The following is a 27,837-nucleotide window of genomic DNA, read 5'->3' as shown; positions in this document are numbered from 1 at the left end:
TATTTTAAATGTTTATTATGGCAAGCAATGCTAGTAATGTTTCCTCTTTAAATACATTTACAAAAGAATAAAAGTTAGTTGGTTTAAACAACGTTAAGTAAATTAACTATAGGTGATAGGGAGATATGGCAAAAATGAAGGTGTTATACCAATGAGTGAACTTTGGGAAACAGTGCTCTGATTGTCACCCACCTGCTTAAAATTTTTCAATGATTCCGTATGTTTTTCAGGATAGAGTTCAAATTCATCAACATCACATACAAACCTCCAGCTCCAGTACTTTTTAATCACTACCTCCAAATTAGCTGCACCCCTGAGAGTCCAGTCATTGGAACTTCATCGTCCAACAGTTCACGTTAGGTCTGATACAGACACATACATACACACACAGCCCTATGTAGAATGTTCCCTTATTCTTTGGTTATAACACCACTCACACATCAAAACATAACTGTGACTCAAATGAAAAATTCTCTTCAAATTGTGGTAGGATCTGAAACACAATTCATGGTGTCAGCTACATAAATAATAAAATCCTAGCTTTATTCAGTATTTCACAGCATCACAAAATTTCCTATTAAGCTTTAAAGGACAAAGTAGGACTGCCATCTTGTGGACAGATCTACCACTTCCACATCATATCCTGCCCTAACTCCTGTGTGTGTGTGTGTGTGAGAGAGAGAGAGAGAACAGTTGAGATGGAATGCTATTATTAACATATATGTGTGGTGTTGGAAGGTGCTGTGTTTTCCATATCATGCTTTTTCTTCAGCTAATTACATAAGTATAGTGCTGGAGGAGGCTGGACCTATGAGTTTCAGTTTTTATTTTGTGTTGTCAATTCCTATACCCTTTGAAGAGTTAATGCTTGGAGTCGTAAGCCCCCGTAATGAAGGGAAGTAGTAAAAGAGTTGAGAATGGAGGACACAGAAGGAGAAAGTAGGTGGCCAAGAGAAGAAAAAATAAAGAAGACAAAAGGGAGGGAAGACGACGGTTCTCAAGATGAGGCTCCAGGTTGCTTATGTCTTCTTACTCATTAATGTTGCTAATTAAATATAGTTTAAAAAAATCTCTTTTATAATGCCCATGGCCCAGTCTAGCATAAAAACAAGGGTGTAGGCAACAGAAGACCTTAACTTTTCTCCAGGTTGCCTTACCAGCTCATGCCAGGTTTCTGCTGGAACTCTAGCATTTTATTACAGAAGAAAATGAGGTCCTTGAAATTGTTTCTGCATAGGAGACACTGAAAGCCCCAGGGAGAGGAATTGAGCAGACTGGAAGAGAGTAGACATGGAAGACCACATGAGTGCATTGCTGGAAAGCTCTAATTGTTAGTTTTCTTAATGTGGAGTCAAATCTGATTCCATGGAGCCCAAGTCCTTGCCCTGAGCTGGAATTGGCTGGTTGCAAATGCACGGAGGTGCGGGGGATGTCAAAGGGAAGGAGGCTATCATGGGAGCCAAACAGATCCCAGGAAAGTGGTTTGATCTTATAACTGGGAACATCACCTTGCCATGTTAGGGCCAGAGGCATTAATCATGGCTTCTCTAATCCATAATTTTGATGGTTGGCACTTCCTTTCCCATTCCTCTCAGAATCCCATCCAGGTAAATACCACCCTAGTCTGGAGTTTTTTCTCCCTTCTCTGTCTTAACTTTACTGCCTTGTATTGATAATTAATTTTACATTCATGTTTTATCTCCCTTAACTAGATTAAAGAAAAAACATTATTGGCATTTCCCAACATGAGCAGAAGTTAAAAGGATAATATAATGAACTCCCATTTATGTAACTATTAGCCAGTTTCAAGCATCATCAACATTTTACTTGTCTTTCTTTATTTTAAGCTCCTTAATGGAGAGAACTATGATTCATAAATATTTAAGATGGCTTCAATCATAACTGAGGGGCCTGGTAATTTTTAACACCTCACTTAAGTGGTCAAGATCTGAAGTCAAACCTGCTGTAGTTAATGTTTATTCTCCCATTTTCTCTTGCATCTCTGTATTTCCTATTAAACAGAAACACTCGCATCCCTTTTGTCTTAAAAACTCTGCATTCCCTTTTCTCGTAGTTGTGTGTGGGATCTAAGTAAGTCTGATATTTACCTCAGGGGCAGACATGAGATATGAAGGCATTGAGATCACTGGTGTCATGAGATTGCAAAGATCAGAAAGGAAGCACCTCAGGATTAACACCTTATTTAGAACGGATATTCTGGAGCTAGTCTAGATGTCCATACTCTAGTTCTTATGATGTCCTGTTAGACCTCATGACATCAATACAGTCTAAAATTTTGCAAGCAAGTTTGGCTGGTCTTCTTTATTTTCAGACTCAAGTAGCCAAAGCTACTTTGACAAGAAGGTCGTGACATTGGTAAATTTCGTGAAATAAAGGAAGGAAAAATGTGTTTATCATCTGTTCACTATGGCTTCAGCATAAGTCTTGTTTGAATGGTGACATGACTGAAAATATGCTGTTACCTGGTGGTATTTTGTACTCATGTCCGAAAAAATTCCTAAGAATAAAAATGACTTCTTAAGCGTTAAAACTGCAGACCTTAATTTGAGAATCCCCTGGAAGGCCTAGCCCATTTATCCCCCCAAAGCCATACTTGCATCAGAATTATGTGTGTGTGTGTGTGTGTGTGTGGGGGGGGGGGTCTTGTTAAAATGCAGATTCCTGGGTTCTCCACCACTCTGATTGAATCAGAATCTCCAGAGTTTGGAATCCAGGAATCTGCATTTTAAACAAATGCCTCCAGATGATTCTAGTGCACAGCGAAGTTAGGAACAGCTAGGCTAGCATCTGCCCCTGTGTAGTAGTTAGGATGTACCAGGAGTCTATGCCTTTAACTTCTTGTCTGCTCTCACACAAAGAAAGCACGAAGACAGGAGAGAAAACTTGCAGAAAAGTTGCAGAATTTACAACCCTTTAACCTACTTTTACTGAATTCTTCCTAGATTTTATTTTCTCCTTTCTTGCTTGTACTTACCTGTTCTCTGCCCTGGGCTGCCCTCCTGGCCTTTTGCGGTGGGGATTTCACAGATGTCTGGGGATTGAAGTATCCAAGCAACACTTCTGTTTATTTGTTTTATTTTCATTTAGTTTAAAAATATCTCTACATTTGGAGAGCCCTCTGAGCTGAGAACTGGTGATACTACCCATGCTTCTACCTCAAGTTTATAATTAGCGTTATTCACTCCACCTACTTGGGGGACAGGAGGTGGTACTATATTGATTGATATGCCTTCTGGTCTATAAGCTACTATAATTAGGGTGACCATATAATTTATTACCAAACCAAGGCAATTTTTTGTCTGTTCATTTTGGTGAGGAAGACTGGCCTTGAGCTAACATTTGCTGCCAATCTTCCTCCTTTTGATTGAGGAAGATTGTCCCTGAGCTAACATCTGTACCAATCTTCTGTTTAGTGTGGGACACTGCCACAGCATAGCTTGATGAGCAGTGTGTAGGTCAGTGCCTGGGATCCAAACCTGCGAACCCCGGGCTGCTGAAGCAGAGCATGTGAACTTGACCACTATGCCACTGGGCCAGCCCTAAACTAAGGCAATTTTGAGACTAAAGGGGGAACTATTAGTAATTAAACCAGGATAAAATAAACTGTGAGCATATGACCCAGCAATTCCATTCTTAGATATATACTCAAGAGAAATGAAAACATTATCCACAAGAAGACTTGCATGTGAATGTTGATGGCAGCATTAGTCATAATAGTGAAAAAGTGCAAACAACCCAAATATCCTTTAAGTGGTGAATGCATAAACAAAATGTGGTATATTCATACAATAGAGTACTATTCAGCAATAAAAAAGAATGGAATACTGATACATGCTATGACATGCATGAACCTGGTGTAGGCAGGATAAAGATATCTATTCCTAGTTTGTGGAATCTGAACACATTACATGGCAAAAGGGACTTTACAGATGATTATGTTAAGGATCTTGAGATGAGATTATTATAGCGGACCCAATGTAATCACATGGGTACTTATAAGAGGGACAATGGAAGCAAAGGCCAGAGCTGTATGCCACAAGCCAAGGAATGCAGGTAGCCTCTAGAAGCTGGAAAAACAAGGAATGGATTCTCCCCTAGAGCTTCCCAAAGGAACACAGCTCTGCCAATTTCTTGATTTTAGCCTCATAAGTCCCCTTTTGGACTTCTGACCTCCAGTACTATAAGATAATTTGTATTATTTTAAGCCATTAAGTTTGCTGTAATTTGTTATAGCAGCAATTGGAAACTAGTATAAACCTCACAAACATTATGCTAAGTAAAAAGAAGCCTGACACACAAAAAAACATGATTCCATTAATATGAAGTGACCAGAAAAGGCAAATCTATAGAGACAGAAGACTAGTGGTTGACTGGGAGTAGGAAAAGGGACTAACTGTAAATGGACATGAGGGATCCTACTAGGTGATGAAAATGTTGTACAACTGGATTGTGGTGATGGTACAGAACTCAGCAAATTTACCAAGAATCGTAAATTTGTATACTTAAAGCAAGTGAATTATACATAAAGTACACCTCACTGAAGTTATTAAAAAATGGGCAGATAGTCACCCTAACCATAAGAAAACAGTGCATCACAATCTCCCAGAAAACTTAATAAAGATGCCTTGGTCCTCTGCGAGCAATATCCCTGTTTTTGCTCTTATACTAAACTTCCAAATGCTGTCCCTCATGATAGAGACTTTGATCACCTGATGTATTTGTCCCTCAGAAATCAGAGGTTTCTTTTTTTTCTTCCTGTCATCCGAGCTGGCTCTGGGATAAAAATTAGAGAGATGTTGCTGAAAGATCTCAGCTCCTTTTATGTCTCTCACACATCTGAAGGGCTTTTTGTACACATAGGTCCTTGCTGTAGTCCTCACAATGGAAGATAAACTTATTAGGAAACTTCTTTAAAAATAATGATTTGTTTTATTCCCAGGGAACACTTTTTACTAACACATACACACACACACACACACACACTAAAGACACATATGTACACACATCTAGAGATGCTGTCGCTATGTTATCAGTTATAGGTAACACTGGGCAGGAGGGGTGAGATGGTAGTTGGAACCACTGTTCAATTATCTTCATAACTTTGGTTTAGTTTTTTGGTTTCTGTTTGGCCTAAACTCAGGAATACTTGCTCCAGTGTGATCTGACTAATAGAATAATCTCATCCATGTTCATCTTTGATTGACTCCAAGATACTAAATACCTTCAGGACAGCAGAAGAAATCACTGTTATTAAAGGCCCTCAAAGGGGCAGGTGGGGAAAAATACTGGATTAATGGAGAGAAGAAGAGGGAAGAAGGCTCTGTTTATTCTCACCTTGGATGGACCTGGAGACTCCCTATTAAGCTAATAAATCCCAGTTAGAGAGGAAAAGTTTTGCCCATTTACCCCTGTTAATGTCAGCTTCCCAGGATACTGCGAATTTTAAACCTCACACCTGCTGATACAGCACTCATCTATCTATGCCCTCAAATTACAAATAACTCCTAAGAGGCCAAAACAATTTAAGGCTGAGACATGTAAACTACTATGGTGAGAGCTAAGGAGAAACTGTACTGGCTTTACAAGGTATCCAAGAAAGGGAAGAACAGATTCCAGACTAGAAATGGTCACTGATGGAGCCAAGTTTGACTGAAATCTCTCAAATGCCTGAATTTGAATGTTTTAAATTATCCACCAACTCTCAAGTCAAACACCTTCTATGATTTTAGGAGGGCCTGGTACCACACTCACCTTTCCTCACGTAAGGTCCTTGCTAGGCATGTGGTAATGGACCATCCCTTGGTGCTCATGCTTTAGGGAGCTGCCTGAAAAAGGGAAAGAGACACTTTTTTTGTGAGGGATAAGGTGGAACGAGGGTTATTTCCTGGCACATGTAGTTTTCAAACCAAAGCAAAGGCTAGAGTCAATTCAAAAGAGGGAATAATTCAAAGCTCCTAATTAAAAAAAACATATAAATGTTGCTTGCAGATTTATCTTATACATCCCTATTTTCGGTGTTCCATAAAAATGCACAGGGATAGCAACAGGAGAACTGTTGGAAGGAGGTGCAGATCAGTTTTGTGTCCCTCTATTTGCACCAGGGAAAAGTATCAAGGCAAAAAGGTGCTTCTCTCACTTATCTTTGATTGTGTTTTTTTTCCCCTGCAATTAACTTTTTGGCTTCCCTTTATTGTTCCTGAAGGGAAGAAATCTTTCTCTAGTTTACATTAAAAGTAGTAGGTAACATTCTAGTAAGAATGCATCCCTTAAATCATTGGGTTCCACCCTTGTGCAATGTTAGTGGGAATGTAAAATGGTGCAGCCACTATGGAAAACAGTATGGAGGCTCCTCCAAAAATTAAAAATAGAACTATCATACAATCCAGCAGTCCCACTTCTGGGTATATAACCCAAAGAACTAAAAGCAGCATCTTGAAGAGATATTTACATACCCATGTTCACAGGAGCATTAGTCACAACAGCCAAGAGGTGGATGCAACCCAAGCGTCTGCTGATGGATGAATGGATAAACAAAATGTGGTATTTAGGTACAATGGAATATCATTCAGCCTCAAAAAGGAAAGAAATTCTGAGACATGCTACAACATGGATGAACCTTGAGGACATTATACTCAGTGAAATAAGCCAGTCATACAAAAAATACTGTATGATTCCACTTATATGAGGTATCTAAATTATGTAGCTCTCAGATCTGAAAATATAATGTAAATAGGGAATGCAATAAAAAAGCTTTTAAAAGAGTTATACCTCTTTTAGGCTAGTTAAGTAGGGTAAAATGACTACATTTACTCTTTCATTTTTATCATTATCCAACTATTATTTAACCCCATAAAATTTGGCTCTTGTCCCTACCACTGCATTACACTTCCTCTCAGAGGTTAATAAGGACCAGTTGATAATCTAATGTGAGATTACCATTAAATTTGGCACAATTAACAACAGGTTCCCACTAAATGTTTGTTGAAGGTATTATACAATTAGTCTTAAAAAATCCAAACTCCTTATCAAGGCCTACAGAGCCTCTGCCCACCTTTCCAACTTTCCCAGATTATCTAAACACATGGATCTTTTTCCAGCCTCAGTGGCTGAAGAAATGATACTCTCTCCAGTTGGAAGGCATTCTTCACCCCAACCTCTGCTAGCTGGCCGCTATCTTCTCATCCTTTAGTTCTTGGTTTAAATGCTACCTTTCCAGAGGCTTTTTTTTGATAGTTTTCCTCTTAGCACGCTTGTTTTTCTCCATTCATAGCATTTATCTTAATTAGTAACACACAATTAGCAATAATTAGTAATTACAATTACTTGTAGTAATTACTAGTAATAATACCTTATTTGTCTATCCACTTCCCCCTCCACTAGAATGATAACTCCATTGGATCATGCTTGTTTTGTTCATCACTGAATGATGACATTCATCCTTGAATGCCTATCGTGTCTTCTGAAACAAAGCAGATGCTCAATGAATACGATGAGTGAATGGAATCAATTCAAATCATGGACTGTGTGGTAAGCTAAACTACTAGAAGAAAAGGATGAGGACCTTGAGACCTTGAGAAGTAGGTGCTTTGCTTACTCCATTCAGGCAGACTAAGTCCCAAACTTGTCTTTAATAGGTTGGCGGTGGCTGCTCAGGAGCTTTGAAGATTTCAATGGCTTACTTAGGCAACTGTTAATGTTACATCCTCCAACCACTTATTTCAAGCTTCAACAAATTCACAGCAGTTGCCCCCACTATAACTTTGTTGCCACATTCACTCTTTCACTCACCCCAATAATCATAAAACTTCAGGCAAATTCAAAGCAGTCCCCTCCATAGAAAAAATATTGGATCCTTGACCTAAACTACTCAGAAGCATATAGGCCCTTAACTAGATTATACCAAAACTTGGCAAAATTTAGTGTCAGTCTGGGGAAATGAATGATTAAAAAACAGCCACATGGATCTGAACTTGGGGAACCATTAATGGAATTGAGAAAGTTAGGAAAGGGAATTTGAAAAGATTTTGTCAGCTTGTCTAAACTAGCTTGTGCCTTAACAGCTTTTTCTCGGCCCACAGTCTTGTTAGTAAGCTTTTAAATATCAGTCAAACTCATGTTGTTAAATGTCAGGACAAGAGCTACAGACCAGAGCTGTCCTGGGGAATCCAGGATGCAACAGTCACTGTATCTACAAAAGATTCTACCCTCCCACCACCACCACCACCAGTGCCAGATTGAATGGTAGGTGTATTCATGACCTCAGCAAAGTCAGTCAGAATCCTAGGCATTTTCTAATTTGAGTGGGGTAAACTTCTCTCTGATGGTAAAATGTGATGATGTGAGTCTGTAAGCCAGCAGCAGCGACATCCCACTATGGGAGAAAAGACTAAATGTAGAAGAAATTAAGCTGACATGCAGAGAGCACTTGAGAAAGGCTGGCCATGCTTTAGTGCACAAAATTCTCATTGCTAGCCTAATTCTTGAAGCTTGGTTGGTCAACTTTGGTCATACAGCCTTGAGATCCCAGTTTCTCTGGGATAAATCCTTTCTTTTGGCTGTGCAGAAGAATCACCTGGCTGGTTAAAATACAGATTCTGAGGTCCCACTGCAGATCTCAAGAAAGAGAAGGTCTTGGGGTGCAATTTGGACAGGCGTATTTAAAGATAACTCTCTATGCAAGTCTGACTACTACAGGTCCTAAAGATGATATAGTGGGCACGATGAGTTTAAATGGCTTCATTTAACTGGTCTGTCCATTTAAAACTGCCATCCCCCCATTCTGCAAACATTTGTTACATGTCTACAATGTGCCAGGCACAATGCTAGGTCCTAGAGGTACAAAGACAGTAAGGCTCTCAAACAGGTTTTATTCTCTATTTGATACTTAAGATGCTTAATTCAGAAACTATTAAAAATCTGTCTTTTAGTAAAAATGGTGGCTTTCAAAAAGCATCTAAAAAGTAGGAAAAAACTAAAGGCTGCCAGATTCCTTAAAGTCTTAAAACATTTTAAAATTCAATTTTAAACATGTTTAAAATAAAATTACTTATTTTGTAGTTACTGCACCAACAAACTATATTTTAACACTGAAACAATACATACACGGTATAATTTCATGTAGAAATCAAATTATACGACACAAAGTCACTTCAGTCCTGTACTGGGTAAATGGAAAAAGGTTATTTAAAATTTTCCTTAGCATTTCAAAAATCAACCTAAACGTTCCAGAACTTTTACAAAGCCACAACTTTTGCACACCACTTTAGACCTCGGGCCTTCAGCAGGGCGGGGATGGGGCTGTGTGCACCAAGGGGGAGAGGACGCGATGGATGGGTGGGAGGAGCTGCAGCCGAAGAGTCCGCCGACTGTCGCGCGACTGCTCCTCTCCTCCGCGACCACCGCAGCAGCAGTCTTGCCCAAAGAACTTGACGAGGCGCTCACGCCTCCCTCGGTGCCACAACCGCCACCGCCCGGGAGCAGCATGCAACACACCCAGCCCGCAACGCCTTAACCTAACGGCGAAACCAGCCCAAGTCTCCTCCCTTCTACGGCACAGGCGTCAATCAAGACCCAGACGGCGCTGGCTGTCCGGAGCCCGCCACTCGCCAGCCGCCCGGCAGCTCGCGGCGCATGTACTCACCCTCCTCAATCCCCGCCGCGCCCCCGCCGCGCCCCCCCGCAATGCCCTGCGCGTGCGTCCCACCCCCTGAGAGCCCAGTGCGCGTGCGCTCTGCTCCTCAGGCCCGGCAAGTGCGTCCCGACCCTTAGCGTTTGCCCCGCCTCCTCAGTCCCCAGTGCGTGCGCTCCGTAAAAGGAGACGAAGAGGAATTTATTTAGCATCTGGAGAAAGTTGAATGCTAAACTGGAAAACTGATTTGCGCTAAAGACACTTCTCAAAGGCTCAGAAATTGATTGTACTTGGTACTTCTGCGAGGTGAGGCTGAAACAGGGAGATCTGTAGATATAAGAAGCAGTTAGGTCCTAATGATGAGGATTTTTAGGCTGGTTAATTTTAAAACTACAGATAAGAAGCAGGCTCCGAGAAGTGGAATTTGCTTGCCCTTTGATCAGAGAGAGTTGCATTTGTGAAGGAAATCTCCATGCCTCCCTCTCTGCGCCAGGAGGAAGGGGGGATGGCCTTATCTCTGGAAACTCTTAATGGGGAAGGCAAGAACTTAAGTTGTTTACTGTCTGGCAACCTCATGTAACTGACCCCCCACCCCAAAATCCTCCTTTGTCTTTAGTTGAAGATAATATTTGAGCGGGGACTTCTGCCATTTACTCAATCCGGTTCGATTCTTATCTAAAAGTTGTGGGACTGCCCAATGGCCGGACCCTACCGGCACTGGTACCATTTTAACTTTTTTTCTTTGTCTCGTAAAGAGTTAACTCACATACCCATGCCTTAAGTTTAGCCTTACTCTCCACCCAACTTTGCAGCAGAAGCAGCAGCAGCAGGAACCCTGACTGCCTGTGGGTCCTGTCCCCATGCACCAGCTCTGCCTGCCCATGGGTCCTGTCCCCATGCCAGCGGGGGCAGCAGAGGCAGCAGCAGAAGCAGCAGCAGCAGTGGCTCCTCCTGCCCATGGGCCCTGTCCCCACGCAGCAGCCTGACTGCCCATGGGTCCTGTCCGCATGCTATTGTATACTATTCTCTAAATAAAAGAGCACTACTGCCAGATCTTAAGAGTCTAAGAAATCTTTCTTTCGACTCCTCGGCTCACCGACCCCGCATCACTAATATTTTTTCTAACTCCTTCAGCCCTAGGCGCTTGCGTCCCACCCCATGACAGCCGTTTCCCGCACACGTGCGCTCCTCTCAGCCCCTTATCACCCAACCCCCCCAACTCCCTCCTGCTTATCCTCAACTATCCTCATCCGTGTGTGAGCGCCCCACACCCTCAGTCTCCCACCCTTTTTGTCTGCCTCCTCTGCTTACCTGTTTTCTATTTCCTTTGACAAGTTCTCTTCCCATCACACCCTGGCAGTGTTGCTCGACGCCTCAACCTCCCCCAGGCACCACTATTCCCTCTTCATCCCTGTACACGAGTTAGCATTACCCACCCACTGCTCCTTAATTTATGCTCTTAGATTTATTGCCTTCACATACTTTGGAGATTGTTAGTTTTTGTGTATGTTGTTTTTTCATCTCTAGCTTGGGTCTTTGGATTCAGGAGGGCATAGTGTCTCTCTTCCGTAAAATGAATGGAATGGAAATAAACCTCTAACGAAAGAGAAAAATGGCAGGGGTCATCATGTTACTGGCTAGAAAGATAGGCTCCTTACTTACCCGCCACACAAGAGGGGCCAAATAAAAACTGGAACGCCAGGCTTATGGCAAGGAAAGGGTTTTTATTTTGGGTGATGCCAGCTGGGAGACAAGAGTGAACTGTCAAATTCCTCTAATCTCCCTGAAAATGGGAAGCTAGGTGTTTTAAAGGTTGTGAGGAATGTGGCTGCTTGTAGGCAGGGAGAGCCCATGGCCTTGCTAGTTGGTGCTTTCCCACCAGCCTGCCTTTGCCCTTGTGAGTCTGTTTGCAGGGAGGAGGCTGAGAGAGAAGGGAATCTGCAGGTGGATGTCCTTGGTTGCCTGCCTCGGTGGTGGATAGTGGATGCTGGTGCCAGGAAGCCTAGCAGTAAGCAGGGAAAGGGGATGAGTGCTTTTGGTTTTAACCCCATATTTGCTGGGTTTAATGTAGGGGAGCTGATATCAGGGCTGGTATTAATCAGTGGATGAACGATATGAAAGACTGGAAGTTGGAGAGCAGATGGAAATGTATTTGATACTGGCCTAAAGCAAAGTTGACGGGAGGGAAGCTATGTTGTAACTTAGAATAACCTCTGACTAACTCACCCAAGCTGTATATGTTTTACCTTGCATATAGCCTAGGAGATAAATAGCTACCCTCTGGGAAATAATTCCTGGTTGACACGTGTATCTCTCAATAGTGATAGATGATAACTTTGTTCTTTTGAGTTTCTTAGGACATGATGACCTCCTCAGAGAACATCTGTGTTGACATCCATCATTGATGACAACTGAAAGACCTGGTGTGGCATCTCTAGTCACTGATGCCAGATGGTCAACATTCTTGATCCCCTCCTTGATAGCCTACTAGTCCCTGTATAAGTGTCTCAAGATTATGTGCTTGTTTAAGATGGTCTTTGGGACATGTGTCTGCCATCTTCTGATTTCGCTGGCTAATCGAATAAATCCCTTTCCCCCAGTGAACCTCTTGCAATTGATTGGCTTTAAACTTGCTCAGTTACATGTTGACAAATGAAGACAAGAGAACTCAGCTTCCTACCATGCATGCAAGAGGGGATACACTAGATCTGGTTGCAGATCTTCTCAGTGGAATCCTTGAGAGGCTTAGGGCTTGGAGTTGGCATGTGATTTGGAGATCTTAAAAATATAGGGAAAACTGAAAGTGTCTGGAATAGTTGTGCCAGTCAGGTAGGGTGCAGCACCCAGGCAGCTCCAAGTGTAGAATCCTCAGGCATTAGAAAAGACCACAATGCATACAACCACAGGATGCTTTTTAAAAAGGAGCCATTAGGGTGGGCAAGGACCCTTTGAAATGAAAAATACCATTGCTTACCAGAAACAAAATCAAGATAAGGGCTGGAAGACAAAATGAAGATACTATCTGAGAATATATAAAAAGAGAAAAGAAATATGGGAGAAAATATAAGGGATTTCAATTTACTAATGTAGGAGAACTCACGTTTGAATAAAAGTAAATGTAGAAGGAGAGAATAGGGATGATGGAGGGGAGCAATTATTAAATAAATAATGGAAGACATTTCCCCAAAGTCCAAGAAAGACTTGAGATTGAAAGAGTCTGTTGGGTAACAGGATGAATTAAAGAAGACCTATGCCAAGACTCATCTTCATGAAATGCATGAACACCAAGGATAAAGAGAAAAAATCTTGGGAGGAGGGGAGAGCTGGGTGTGTTTGTTTAGGGTGGGGCCTATTTACTTACAAAGGAATGCTAATTAGCAACCCTGAGTGCTAGGGGACAGTGGAACAATGTCTTCAATGTTCTGGGAAAATGCACTATTCATAGTAGAATTCTATACCTGGACACTTTGTCCCTCCAGTGTGAAGGAAAAAGAAACATTCTCAGTCAGGCAATTACTCAGAAACTTTACTTTCCCCTCTTGTCTAGAAAGTTACTTGTGGTTTTACTCTAGCAAAAAGACAATGAAAACCAAGAAACAGGAAGATATGGCATACCAGAAAAACTGGAACTAACCCAGGAGTGTAATAAAATGAAATACCGGGATAATGTTACATGGAAGGTTTAGAAAGCTATCTGTCCAAATCTATGTTCATAAGTGAAATAGAATTAAAATTGTTTTTCTTGAATTATTCTTACCCAGTTTTGGTATAAAGGTTATATGCTCTCATAAAATGAGTTTGACAGATTTTGCAGTTCTTATATTTTCTGGAACAACTTGTAAAAAATAGAGATTCCTTGAAAGTAGTTAAAACTCATCTGGGTCTTTTTTTGGGGACTGGGGTAGGATGAGTTTTGATTAACATTCCCATGTTTAAAAAAATGGTTATTCATCAGTTCAAGTTTTCTATTTTTTCTTGGCCTATTTATTTACTTATAGTTTCTAGACATAAGCAATTTTTCTTAGGATTAAAAAAGTTGACATCTAACTTCCATACTGTAAAATTCAACCTTTTTTGGTGTACAATTATTTTGAGTTTTAAAAAATATATGCATTCATATAACTATCACCACAATCAAGATATAGAACAGTTGCATCACCCCCAAAATTCCCATGTGCTGCTCCTTTGTAGTCAACCCATCCTCCTGTTTCTAGATCCTAGCAATCACTGATCTGTTTTCTCTCCCTAAAGTTTTGCTTCTTCAGAATGTTGTGCAAACAGAATCAGTAGCCTTTTAAATCTGGTTTGTTTCACCCAACATGATGCAAAATTGATGCCTTTAAGAGTCATCCATTTTATTGAGTGTATCAATTGTTTATTTCTTTTTATTGCTGAGCAGTATTCTATTGTCTGGATATATTTACCAATTCTTTATCCATTAACCAGTTGAAGGACATTTTGATTGTTTTCAGTTTTTGGCAATTATGAAAAAAGTCACTTTAAAGATTTGCACACTGGCTTTTCTGTGAACATAGGTTTTGTTTGAGTTAAAACCTAGGAGTAGAATTGCAGAAACATACACTTACCTTTATAAGAAACTGTCAAACTGTTTTCCAAAGTGAGCTGGGTAATTTTGCATTTTCACCAACAATGTATGACAATTCCAGTTGTTCCACATCCTCACCAACACTTGGTACTGTTATTTTTATTTTAGCTGTTCTAATCAGTATGTAGTGATATCTCATTGTGATTTTGATTTGCATTTTCCCAATGACTAATGATGTTGAACATCTTTGCATGTGCTTACTTGCCATCTGTATATCTTCTTTGGTGAAGTGCCTGTTCAAGTCTTTTGCCCATTTTTTAAATGGGGTTGGTTTTTTTTCATTGTTGTGTTTTGAGGTATATATATATATATATATATATATATATGTATATATATATGCTGTGTCTTAGTCTGTCAGGCTGATATAACAAAATGCCACAGACTGAGAATCTTATGATTAACAGGAATTTACTGCTCACAGTTCTGGAGGTTGGAGGTCTGAGATCATGGTGCCAGCATGATTGGGTGAGGGCTCTCTCTTTTTGGTTCATAGCCAGGGCCTTCTTGCTATGTTCTCACTTGGTGAAAGGGACAAGGGATTGCTATGGGGTCTCTTTTATAGGAACACTCATCCCATTTATGAAGGCCCCACCCTCATGACCTAATCGCCTCCCAAAGACCCCCACCTCCTAATACTATCACCTTTGAGGGGTAGGATTCAACATATGAATTTTGGGAGGACACATTCAGATCATAGCATACTGGATACAGATACTTTGTTGGATATATGATATAGCAAATATTTTCTCCTAGTCTATGGCTTGCGTTTTCATTCTCTTAACAGTGCTTTTTTGTAGAGCATAAAATTTAATTTTGATGAACTCCAATTTATCAATTTTTTCTTTTATGGATTATGGTTTTGTTGACATAGCCAAGAATTCTTTAACTAAGCCAAGGTCACAAAGATTTTCTCCTATGTTTTCCTCTACAAGCCTTATAGGTTTTGGTTTTATTTAGGTGTATGATCCATTTTTAAAAATCTTTTTATTTTAGAACAGTCATACGTTTATGGAAAAATTGCAAAAAAGTAAAAAGAGTTCCCATGTACTCCACATCCAGTTTCCTCTATCATTAACATTTTGTATTAGTATGGTACCTTTGTCACAATTAGTGAAGCAATATTGATGCATTCTTATTAAGTCCATATTTTGTTCAGATTTCCCAAGTTTTTACCTAGTGTCCTTTTTCTGTTCCAGGATCTCAACCTGGATAGCACATCATATTTAGTCTACGAGTCTCTTTAGGCTTCTATTTTTAAACTTTTATTGAAAAATTTGTCCTTCTTGTACCTGACCCTTCCAGATGAGAAGTCTGGCTATAAGTAGGGAATGACTGGAATAAAGGTAAAGTTATAGTTGGAATCGGAGACACCAATTTTGTTGTAATGGAGGGAGAGCAACAACTCAGAAACCTGGGGAAGGAATGTCTTGGACCCAGGGAGAATGGGGGAAAGAAGGACCTTAATGATCTTTCATCATTCAGAACCACTGCTTGAGTCTTCCTCATGAAGGAAAATGATGTTCTGCAAATCTCCCAAACTGTTCTATGAACCTTAAATTTAACTGACTATGGGGTCTTTCATCTTTTGTCTGATGGCTCTGACCGCAGTTTAACAGCCATTCTCCTTAAGCTTACAGATAAATCTACTGGAAATAGCAGGGGATGGCCCCACACTTCCCATGCAGCACTCTTGTCATCACCTGTCTTCCCATCCTTATTTTTGTAGCTATTGCTCTGTCTTTCCATGGAGGCAGATGACTGCCATCTGACTGTTGGCATAGACAAACAGGATGTGTTGGACTGATTTTCCTTAGATAGTCCCTCCCAAAACAAAGGCTAGACTCAATTATCTATATTGAACTAAGGATCAGAAGGTTTACAAGCTGTCCAGAAGAATATGTTTGAAGTATTGTGAACCTGTGCCCTCTGACTGATGTGGGAGATATTTGGGATGGGGGGACCAACAATTGTAAACACTTTCCAGGGGTACCAGGTGCACCCTCAGAATTGTATTTTTGTATGAAATCCAGTGATTAACTTTCTTCCCTTCAAAAAACGCTGGCTTGGACCTTTGAGATGATCATAAGAGATCTTTGCATGTTTAAGGAAATGCCATCTTGACTCTGGAAGGCATTCAGGTCAGAATATCATGGCCAACGTGGTTTAGGATGATAGAACCTCTCTAGACTTTCTCTTTGCAGGCCAGGGTGGAGTCAATGTAATTATTAGTACATTCTGCTATACCTGGATTAATGCCTCAGGCAAGTGGAATGGTCAATACAGAAATGGAAGGACAAAGTCACTTGATTTTCTAAGGTAAACATAAATGGTTTTTAGGATTTGTTCAGATAATTGGACCTGAGACCCTGGGAGGCATGGTTGAGGTCAAATACTAGAGGTTAGCTTCATCATGCTGCTCAGAGTTCTATTGGTAGTAGCCTTAAAAGTTGTGAGACAAATTAAATAAATTTGGTCCCAATCTCAGATTAATCAGAATGGCTGATGGGGTGGCATACTCATGGGGAAATTTGCCAGAAGCCAAGATTGTGTGGAAACAAGGGGTAGATATTATTGGGAAACAATTTTCTTCATGGGTCACTTGCATTTCCTCATGACTTACAAGGAGAAGCCCTAGCTACCTTTTTGTTTTGGACTATTTTTGCAAGGATGATTGTAGAGCAAATGGCCTTTGAAGAGAGATAATATCTCCCTCAGATCAGAGGGAAGGTTTACTTAATGTTCAGTATAATAAGAATGTTTCCATCCAGAGCAAAGGTCAGGCATGCTTACTTACTGCCCATTATAAAAGATTTGGTTTCCATAAGCTCAGGGTTCCTCTCCTGTAACACAATTGAATGTACAGGTGTTACCTGGTTTTCTTTTGTTGCCTTGTGAGAATTAGGGATTGGGGAACTGGCACAAATATGATCTCTGACTACTGCTATTGCTGTGAATAATGAAGTCTAGTGTCTTTGACCCAGGATTCCAACGCCTTCTGCCAGTATTCATTAAACTGTGGTAAGCTAACTCGATAACTTTCAAGTAGGGTAAAATCTCAGACCCTTCATAGTTCAGGTCTTGACAACAGGTCACTTACCTTAATCTCCAAACTTTCTTCTTTCGGGTTGAACGTGTGTATACACACAGCGAGGCGGGGGAGGGGGAGGGCGAAGGGGGTAGGTGGGAGGGAGGAAGGGAGGGAGAGAAAGACAGAGAGAGAGAGAGAGAGAGAGAGAGAGAGAGAAAGTGCCTCTATGTATCAAGTTGTAGTCAGCAGTTTAAGAAAGACATAAGGGTCCCTGGTTGGAACTAAATCTCATACCACCTTTATTTCTTGCTCATTTTCCGTTTTATCAGTATTAGCAAAGCTTAGGAAGATATGTTCCAGTGTTATCTGACTGACGGAATAGTCTTCTAGGTTGAATAGCACTTTAGCTTCCTCCAAAATACTAAACATCTTTAATAGAAAGAAAAATGGTAGTGTTACCACTGCAATATCCTCATATGGACCATTTCCCCACCCAATCATTCCCCAATTTCCTGCCAGGTTTATGCTTAGGGACAAAAGATACAGAAGGGGAAAGTTAGAAAGTAGAAGGAAAAGATGGTTGAAAGAGAGAAGAGGAGGCAGTTCTTCATTCCCATTCTCTTGGTAGGTATGGAATAATAGAATTTAGGGTCAGAAGTCTCAATCAAACTACAGGGGCCTTTAAAAAGTAACAAAGTTTCTCCTCCTCTGCCAGTGTCAGGCTTCCATTCCACATGCTTGAATCTCAATGCTTCCTATCAGTCCTCTATTAACACATAATGTTAGAAGGGTATGATTTCTACAATCACCTTTCCCCAGCAAATTTCCTTGCCGGGAATGTGGTAGCCAACAATTCCTTGATGCTTCTGCTTTAACATTTTACCTACGAAAGAAAAGATTTGACAGGTGAGTAGCAGAGCAGAGCCCCATATAATTCCCAAATAATTCCCATTCTAATTATCCACACCAATGGAATATAGAATATATGCAGGTAATACAAAAGATGACATAATCCCAAAGCCCATTCTTTTTAATATATGTGACTTTGTTAAGTATTTCAATAGATTTACTTCTACATGAAATATGATCTTACTGCCCGTAGGTTGTAAAAATTGCAGAGGGTAGGATAATCACTTTTTTTTTCCTTCTTCTCCCCAAAGCCCCCCCAGTACGTAATTGTATATTCTAATTGTGAGTGCCTCTGGTTGTGCTGTGTGGGACGCCACCTCAGCATGGCCTGATGAGCAGTGCCGTGTCTGCGCCCAGGTTCTGAACCAGCGAAATCATGGGCCACCAAAGCAGAGCCCACAGACTTAACCACTAGGCCAAGGGGCTGGCCCCTGATAATCACTTTTAAGCATGGAAAAATTGATAGCTCACATGCTCATGATGCTAAACCTTACTTACATGAATCCTAATGTTCAATAAGTCTCTGTTTCTAAATATTGTCCTGAAACTATGTTCATAAAATTTGGGTGTGGATTCTTTTTTCAGTTGTGTGTGTGCAGAGTAGGATCTCTATACTATTCTCATGACTAGGCAACCTTCACCCTAAAGGATAGAGAAAACTCATGAAAATAAAACACAAATGTGAAGGCATTCACTGGAGAAAAGAGATATTACACCTTTTGAAAATATAGTAGTAATATTGTAGGCATTCCTAATTGATAGGATGCATTTATATTTATTATCACATAGTTGAAGATTATTGCAAATGGAATTAATTTGGATTAAAATATTTAAAATAAATAAGCTATACGTCAATAACAGTGATTTTCTTTTGTAATGAGTCCCTACATAGCCTCCATGAGTAAGTAAAATTTTGAAAAAACATTTTAAATTGTGAAATATGTCAAATGCATAAGAAGTGTATGGAACATAGATGTACAGTTTAGTGAATTATAATAAAGTTAACAAACATGTAACTGACATCCACACTCTAGAAATCACCTATGTGCCGCTACCAAGACTCACTTCCTACCCCTTAACAGACAACTACTGTCCTGATTTTTATGGTAAACATTTCTTTGCTATTCTTTATAGTTTTATTACCTAAGTATGGAACCATAAATTACAATAGTTTGGTTTTGCCTTCTTTGTACTGCATATGAATGCAAACATACAGTATGTATTATTTTTATTTGGTTTCTTTCACTCATTATATTTTTAAGATTCATCCATGTTGTTGTGTACAGCTTCATTTATTTTTATTACTATAAAATTTCTAGTGTATGACTACACCTCTACTCTTGATGGACATATGGTGTGGTATCCAGCCTCTTAGATGGCCCTTAATGATCCCTTCCTCCTAGTAATCACAAAATTCTCTAGTCCCCTACCACAATGAACAAGGCTGACCTGAGCAACCAGTAGGTTATTGCAGAAATAACAGAGTATGACTTATGAGGCTAGTTCATAAAAGACATTGGAGTTTCTATCCTTCTCTCTCTAGGATCATTTGAAGTGAAGGAAGCCAGCCATTACCTTGTGAGGACGCTCAAGCAGTCCGATGGAAAGGCCCACGTGGTGAAGAACTGTCGATAGCCATGTGAGTGAGTCATCTTGGAAGTATATCTTCCAGCCCCAGTGAGCCTTCAGATGACTAAAGCCCTGGCCAACAGCTTTGCTACATCCTCATGAGATACCCTGAGCCAGAACAACCCAGCTAAGCCACTCCTAAATTTGGAACCCACAGAAATTGTGGTAAGTGTTTCTTGTTGTTTTAGGCCACTAAGGTTTTTTGTAATTTGTTATGCAGCAAGAGATAACTAAAACAGCTTCCAGTTTGGGGCTATTACATACAGTTTTGTTTTGAACATTCTCTACCTTCCTCCTGATGCTTATATGAAATCATTTTCCTAAGAGTGGAATTGTTGGGGCAGAGGTTTGAGTATCATTAACATTAGTAGATATTGCCAAAACTTTAGAAGTATTTTATATTCCAACCAGACATGAATGAGAGTCCCTTTTGTCCACATCTGTACCAACTCTTGGTATGGTCAATTTAAAAATTTTAGTCATTTTGATGGGTAATGGTATCTCATTACAAGTTTTAATTTGTATTTCCCAGATGACTAATGATGTTGAGCACCTTTTTATATGTTTACTGCTTGTTTTGGTTACTTTTTGAATGCAAAACATTGTTCTCTCCAAAACTTCCCAATATCTAGGCTCCATTGCTGTTAGGAATATCAAAATTACCCTTTCTCACCCCTTGCCTATGTCCAGCACAACTGCAGATTGTGCATGAGTCTTGTTGCTGTCAGTGGTTTTGGCACACCTATTTGTATTCTAGGGTGGTTGGAGGACACTGTGTCACCTATTTTTTTTATAGATGTTTTCCATGAGTTATCACTTTTGCCATTCTATGTGTTCTGTTTTAGTGAGAGATTTGGGGAGATTCAAAACTAGGCTGTCATATCATAGTCATTTGGTTTTAATTTCAGTGATTACAATTTTCATCTCTGAAGTTTTTATTTGCTTTTTAAAAATTTTGCCTTGTTCATTTTTCAAGAAAATTCTTTTTTTTTTTTTTTTGCAGGGGACGATTCATCCTAAGCTAACATCTGTTGCCAATCTCCCTCCTTTTTTCTTCCTTTCCCCCCAGTGAAGTCCCACTACTTAGTTGTGTATAGTTGTAAGTTCTTCTGGTTCTTCTGTGTGAGCCACTGTCACAGCATGGCTACTGACAGATGAGTGGTAGGTTCCATGCCTGGGAACGAAACCCAGGCCACCAAAGTGGTGAGAACACTGAACTTTAACAGCTAGGCCATCAGGACTGGCTCTCAGGAAAATTCTTTACTAAACTATCACATACATACAGAAAGTAAACAACTCATAATTATGCTGCTCAATGAATTTTCATGAAGTGAATCACACTGCTTGATTATACAAATACAATCATACAGTTAGTAAGCTTTTGTGTTTGTCTTTTTCTCTCCTTCAATATTGTGTGTGGGTTGTATGCTATGTAGTTGTATTTTGTGCATTCTCATTGATGAATAGTATTCCATTGTATATGTATGATATTCCACTTCAATAGACTGAATCATATTCCATTCCATTATGAATGTGTCATAATTTATTTATCCATTCCACCATTGATGAGATTCCAACTCCCATAAGTTTTAGCCATTATGAATACTGCTTTAATAAACAGTCTTGTACATGTTTTTTAGTGGACATATGTACTTATTCCTACTATGTGTCTCAGGAGTAGAAAAAAAGAGTACACTTCAAAATTCATTTTCTGAATCCAGCATAACTTTGATCCTAAAATTAGGCACCACAAATTACAAGAAGAGAAAATTACAGACCAATATATCTTTTGAGCATAGATAAAAATACACTTATAATATACTAGCAAATTGAATGTAGCAATATATAAAATATGGCATCCATTACAACCAAATAAGATTTATTCCAGAAATACAAGGTTGGCTTACGTTAAAAAATCAACCAATGTAATTCACCACATTAACAGAAAAAAGGCCAAAGATTATGAAATCATTTGTATAGATGTATAAAAATCATGAGATAAAATTTGACACCCAATAATAATTAAGATTCATAGTAAACTTGAAAAAAAGGAACTTTCTCAATCTACCTTATTCATTTTTGATAGTCTCTAATTTCTTGGTCTTTTTCTCATTGTGCTTAAATTTGCATGATATTTATTTACCATTTAAACCATTTTAATTGGACATTCAGTAGGATTAATATTAACGTTCACAATACTGTGTACTCATCGTCATGATCTATACTCGAAACATTTTCAGCATCCCCAGCATAGTCTCTCTGCCCATCAAACAAAAATCCCCTCCCCACTTCCCTTAGCCCCTGGTAACCTCTATTCTTTCTGTCTCTATGAATTTGCCTCTTCTAGGTACTTCATGCAAGTGGAATCATACAATATTTGTCCTTCTGTGTCTAGCTTATTTCAATAAGCATTATATTTTCAAAGTACATCCATGTTGTAGCATATATCAAAATGTAATTCCTTTATATGGCTGAACAGTATTCCATTGTCTGTTTGTATCACATTTTGTTTATCTATTCATCTTTGATGGACACTTGAGTACTTTCCACCTTTTGGCTGTTGCGAATAATGCTATGAACATTATTAGTGTGCATAATTGGTGTACAAATATCTGTTTGAGTCCCTGCTTTGAGTTATTTTGGGTATATACTAGAAGTGGAATTGTTAGATCATATGGTAATTCTATCTTTAACTTTTTCAGGAACACCCAAACTGTTTCCCACAGTGGTCACACCATTTTACATTCCCACCAGTAATGCGCAAGAATTCCAATTTCTTCACATCACCACCAACATTTGTTAATTTCCATCTTTGGTTATAGCCATCCTAGTAGGTGTAAAGTGGTATCTTATTGTGGTTTTGATTTACATTTCCATAATGACTAGTGATGTTGAGCATCCTTTCATGTGCTTATTGGCCATTTTTATATCTTCTTTGAAGTAATGTCTACTCAAGTCCTTTGCTTCTTTTTGAATTGGGTTGTTTGTTTATTTGTTGAGTTGTAGGAGATCTTTATATATTCAGTTTTTCTAGGTTATCCAATTTGTGGGCATATAGTTTTTCATAGTGTTCTCTTTTAATCCTTTGTATTTCTGCAGTATCCATTGTAATTTCTCCTCTTTCATTTCTAATTTTATTTATTTGAGGCTTCTCTCTTTTTTTCTTGGTGAGTGTGGTACCAGAGTTTGTCAGTTTTGTTTATCGTCTCAAAGAACCAGCTCTTAATTTCATTAACCCTTTCTACTGTTTTTTGAAGTCCCTATTTCATTTATTTCAGCTCAATTTTGATTATTTCCCTCCTTCTGCTGATTTTGTGCTTTGTTTGTTCTTCTTTTTCTAGTTTTGTTAGGTGCAGTTTAAGATTACTTATTTGAAATTTGTTTTTGTTTGCTGAGGTGGGCCTACATTGCTATGAATTTTCCTCTTATGGCTGCTTTTGCTGCATCCCCTAAGAGTTGGTATGTTGTTGTGAGGGGATGGACTATAATCAGTTTTTGGGTGGTGAACATGATGAATCTACACATAATTCAAAATATATTACAATGTACATCCAAAAGTTATTTAATGTTATAATCCAATGTTACTGCAATTAAAAAAAATAAGAAAGGAAAAAAAGAGTTGGTATGTTGTATTTTCATTTTTTATCTGTCTTCAGATATTTTTAAATTTCTCCTTTGATTTATTCCTTGATCCAATGGTTCTCCAATAGCATTTTGTTTAGTCTCCACATATTTCTGACTTTCCCAGTTTTTTTCTTGTAGTTAATTACTAGTTTCATAGCACTGTGATTGGAAAAGATGCTTGAGATGATTTCACTCTTCTTAAATTTATTTAGGCTTGCCTTGTTTCCCAACATATGGTGTATCTTTGAGAATGATCTATATGCACTTGAGAAGAATATGTATTCTGTTGTTTTTGGATGTAATGCTCTCTCTATATCTATTAAATCCATGTGATCAAGTGTTTCATTTAAATCTACTCTTTCCTTGTTGACTTTTTGTCTGAATGATCTGTCCATTGATGTAAGTGTGGTGTTGAGGTCCCCTACTATTATTGTGCTGCTGTTAATTTCTCTCTTTAGTTCTATTTATAGTTGCTTTCTGTACTTTGCTGCTCCTGTGTTTGGTGCATATATATTAATAACTGTTAATTCCTCTTGGTGGAATGTCCCTTTTATCATTATATACTGCCCCTCATTTTCTTTTTCAACTTGAAGTCTGCTTTGTCTGATGTAAGTATAGCAACACCTGCTTCCTTTTGTTTGCCATTAGCTTGGAGCATTACCTTCCATCCCTTCACTCTGAGCCTATGTTTGCATTTAAAGCTGAGATGTGTTTCCTGGAGGCAGCATATTTTTGGGTCTTGTTTTTTTAATCCATCCAACTTCACTGTGTCTTTGGATTGGAGAATTCAATCCATTTATATTCAGAATGATTATTGATATATGAATACTGCCATTTTATCTCTTGTTTTCCAGTTGTTCTATGTGTCTGTTGTTTCCCTTCCTTTGTATTTCTGACTGCCTTTTCATTTTGGTGGTTTTCTGAGGAGGTTTTCTCTCCTTTTATTAATTGTGGCTCTGCTCTGATTTTTTGTTTAGTAGTTACCTTGAGGTGTATATCAAAGATCTCATAGATGAGATATCCATTTTCTCATAGCCTCTTATCTCCATTAGCCTAAGCAGGTTACATCCCTTTCTTCTTCCCCCTCTGAGTTATTGTTAAAAATTATTTTGTTTTGTGTTGTGAATTTGTGGCTAAGTTGAAGTGTTTATAGTTACTTTTGATGCTTTCATACCCTTTTAAGTTATAATTTGAATATTTCCTTCCCTGTTCTGATAGAGAGCTGGAGTTTTCTGATTTTTTGTGTCTGTCTCCTTGCTCACAGTTTTGTAGTCCTTTGCCTTTTTGTTTCTGGTGTGACTGCATCTTTAATCATTTCTTGTAGGCGACGTCTAGTGGCAGTGAACTCTCTCAGCTTTTGTTTATCTGGGAAAGTTTTTTATTTCTCCATCATATCTGAAGAAAAGTTTTGCTGGATAGAGTATTCTTAGCTGAAAGTTTTTGTCTTTCAGTATTTTGAATATATCATCCCATTCTCTCCTAGCCTGTAAGGTTTTTGCTGAGAAATCTGCTGAAAGCCTGATAAGGGTTCCTTTTAAGGTTATTTTCTTCTGCCTTTCTGCCCTTAATATTTTTTCTTTGTTGTTGACTTTTGCCAGCTTTACTATTATATGCTTTGGAGAAGATCTTTGAGCATTGATGTAATTAGGCATTCTATTAGCTTCATGTATTTGCAAATCCTGTTCTTTCCCCAGGTTTGGGAAGTTCTCAGCTATTATTTCTTTGAACAAGCTCTCTGCTCCTTTCTCTGTTCTCCCTCTGAATACCTATAATCTTTATGATGCTTTTCCTAATTGAGTTGGATATTTCTTGTAGAATTTCTTCATTTAAAAAAATCTTAGTTCTCTCTCCTCCTCTACCTGTAGCATTTATATATTTCTATTCTCATAACTCACTAATTCTTTGCTCCATACTATAAGCCCCATTTTTTTAAGGATTCTAGATTTTTTTATTTCACTAATTGTGTTCTTGATATCCAGAATTTCTGCCTCTTTTTAAAAAAATAGTTTAAATCTCTTTGGTGAATTATTCCTTCTTCTCATTAATTGTATTCCTGAGCTCATTGAACTGTCTTTTTGAGCTTTCTGGTGACTCATTGAGTTTCTTTATGACAGCTATTTTGAATTCTCTGCCATTTTGATTGTAAATTTCTGTACCTTCAGGGCTGATTTCTGGAGAATAGTCATTTTCCTTCTGGTCTGAATTGTTGCTGTAGTTTCTCATGGTGTTTGATGAACTAATCTTTTGTTGGCATATTTTGGTTGTATTAGATTGCAGAGTCCACTTGCTACCGCTAGGGGGAAGCAGGAGCTGAGTTTCTGATTGCACCTGGTCTGCTTGAAGTTTTGGGGGTACTACAGGTGCTTGTGCTGGCCTGGAGGGCTTTTGTGTGTGTGTGTGTGTAGACTGTGCTTGGTGGGTGGGACTTCTTAGTGGGGTCCAAGCCAGGGCTGCTCCTTGGGGCCTCAGGGGCTTGGTGGGCTCTCCCAATGCCAGGAAAGCGATCACAAGTGGGTGAAGGAATACTGCTGCCTCTTCCTTCAGTCTCCCCAAGGCGTGTTCCCACTTTCAGGGTGTGGCAATTCTGTGGGAGCTTGTGCAGGCCAGGAATGCTCTCACCCTGTTGCATAGAATGTGCCACCACTTCAGCTTGCTGTCCCACTGGCTGCTGTGCTTAGTGAGTGGGGCTTCCTTGAGGGGACCAAGCCAGGGCCACTCCTTGGGACCGTAGGGGCATGGTGGGCTCCTCCACTGCCAGGAAAGCAATCATGAGTGGGCCAAGGGCCGCCACTGCCTCTTCCTATGGTCACCCTGGGGCACATTCACTTTGTGGCACATTGATACTATGAGTGCTTGCACCAGGCTGGAAAGTGTTCATGCATGTGCACAGGGCTGCCAGGGAAGGGCAGGGAGTGCTCACCTATTGCCACCTCTTCATGGAGTGCCAGTCAATCCACCCTCAGATGTATAGCTTTGTGGGTCTCTCAGGCATCCTTTTGTGCTGTGTGGGCTTCCTCCACTGGTCAATGAATGTCAATTTAGTTGTAGTTCAAAGGGGAAGAGACAAAAGGAACAGCTCACTCCACCATGTTGCTGATGTAATTCCCTAGATCTCTAATTTCTTCCAGCAATGTTTTATAGTTTTCATTGCACAAGTCTTTTACTTTCTTGGTTATATTTATTCCTAAGTATTTAATTCTTTCAATGCTGCTGTAAATGGAATTGCTTTCTTAATTTCTTCTATGGATTGTTCATTGATGATGTATAGAATACAAGTGATGTTTGTGTGTTGATCTTGTACCCTGAAACTTTGCTAAATTTGCTTTTCAGCTCTAGTAGTTTTCTTGTCAATTATTTTGGATTTTCTAAGTATAGGACCAGGCCAACTGTGAATAGAGATAGTTTTACCTTTTCCTTTCCAATTTGGATGCCTTTTATTTCTTTTTCTTGTCTAACAGATCTGGATAGAATTTCCAGTATAATGTTGAATAGCAGCTGTGAAAATGGGAATCCTAGTCTTGTTTCTGATCTTGGGGGAAAGCTTTCATTATTTTGCCATTGATTGTTATGAGTTTTTCATAAATGCCCTTTATTATATATATATAACATATATATATGTAATATTATATATATTCTAGTTTCTGAGAGTTTTTATCAGAAAAGGTTGTTGGATTTGTCACATGAATTTTCTGTATCAATTGAGATGATCATTTGTTTTGTCCCTTCATTCTATTAATGTGATGGATTACATTGGTTGATTTTCTTATGTTGAACTACCCTTGCTCCAAGAGACAAATTCCCCCAGGTCCTAGTGACTAATCCTTTTAATATGCTGTAGATTCAATTTGCTAATATGTTGGTGTCGATTTTTGCATCTATATTCATTGGGAATGTTGGTTTGTAAAACTTCCTTGTTTTTGCTTATCTTAGGATATCTTCATTTTTCCTGTTTTGAAGGGTAGTTTTGCTGGATATAGAATTCTTGGCTGACAGTTTTTTCCTTTCAGCACTTTGAATATATCAACTCACTTTTTTTCTGATTTCCATGGATGAAAACTCTGCTGACAATGTTATGAGGATCCCTTGTGTATATGATGAGTCACTTCTCTCCTGTTACTTTCAAGATTCTCTTTTTGACTTTAGTTGATAGTTAGATTATAATGTGTTTTGGTATAGGTCTCTCTGATTTATCCTACTTAGAGACGTTGAGCTTCTTGGGTTTGTAGATTCAAATCTTGCAACACATTTGGGAAGTTTTCAGCTATTATTTCTTAATATTCTTTTTGCCCCTTTGCTCTCTCTTCTCCTCTATGACTCCCACAATGCATATATTGATCTTCTTGGTGCTGTTACACAGGCTCCTTAGGCTCTGTTCACTTTTCTTCAATTTTT

The 27,837-nt window shown here is 39.1% G+C and overlaps 2 protein-coding genes across 30 annotated transcripts in view; both read right to left on the bottom strand.

Moving 5' to 3' along the window:
• The window catches only part of UQCRC2 (ubiquinol-cytochrome c reductase core protein 2), a 33,894-nt gene extending 24,154 nt beyond the window's left edge, over positions 1 to 9,740 (bottom strand). The window contains exons 1-5 of one of the 7 annotated variants that reach the window (XM_070232213.1): positions 9,662 to 9,698; positions 9,124 to 9,181; positions 7,370 to 7,480; positions 6,474 to 6,532; positions 5,773 to 5,846 (exon numbers count right to left, since the gene is read on the bottom strand). The gene's annotated coding sequence lies outside the window, so the exon portion shown is untranslated. Of the gene's footprint in view, positions 1 to 5,772; positions 5,847 to 6,473; positions 6,533 to 7,369; positions 7,481 to 9,123; positions 9,182 to 9,279 lie in introns of all 7 variants that reach the window. The other 6 variants (XM_070232216.1, XM_070232217.1, XM_070232214.1 and 3 more) reach the window with 6 other exon arrangements.
• A 7,818-nt stretch (positions 9,741 to 17,558) lies between these two features.
• The window catches only part of ABCA16 (ATP binding cassette subfamily A member 16), a 223,653-nt gene continuing 213,374 nt past the window's right edge, over positions 17,559 to 27,837 (bottom strand). For all 23 annotated transcript variants that reach the window (XM_023616175.2, XM_023616174.2, XM_023616178.2 and 20 more), the window contains 2 exons: positions 18,093 to 18,166; positions 17,559 to 17,712 (listed from right to left, as the gene is read on the bottom strand). In XM_023616175.2, the coding sequence (XP_023471943.2) occupies positions 17,572 to 17,712; positions 18,093 to 18,166 (215 nt within the window). In that variant the 3' untranslated portion in view covers positions 17,559 to 17,571. The remainder of the gene's footprint in view (positions 17,713 to 18,092; positions 18,167 to 27,837) is intronic.

The sequence above is a fragment of the Equus caballus genome, chromosome 13 (genome assembly GCF_041296265.1).
Source record: "Equus caballus isolate H_3958 breed thoroughbred chromosome 13, TB-T2T, whole genome shotgun sequence".
NCBI classification, from domain to species: Eukaryota; Metazoa; Chordata; class Mammalia; order Perissodactyla; family Equidae; genus Equus; species Equus caballus.
Note: the sequence above shows the minus strand (reverse complement) of the source record. Positions and strands in the feature narration are given on the sequence as shown.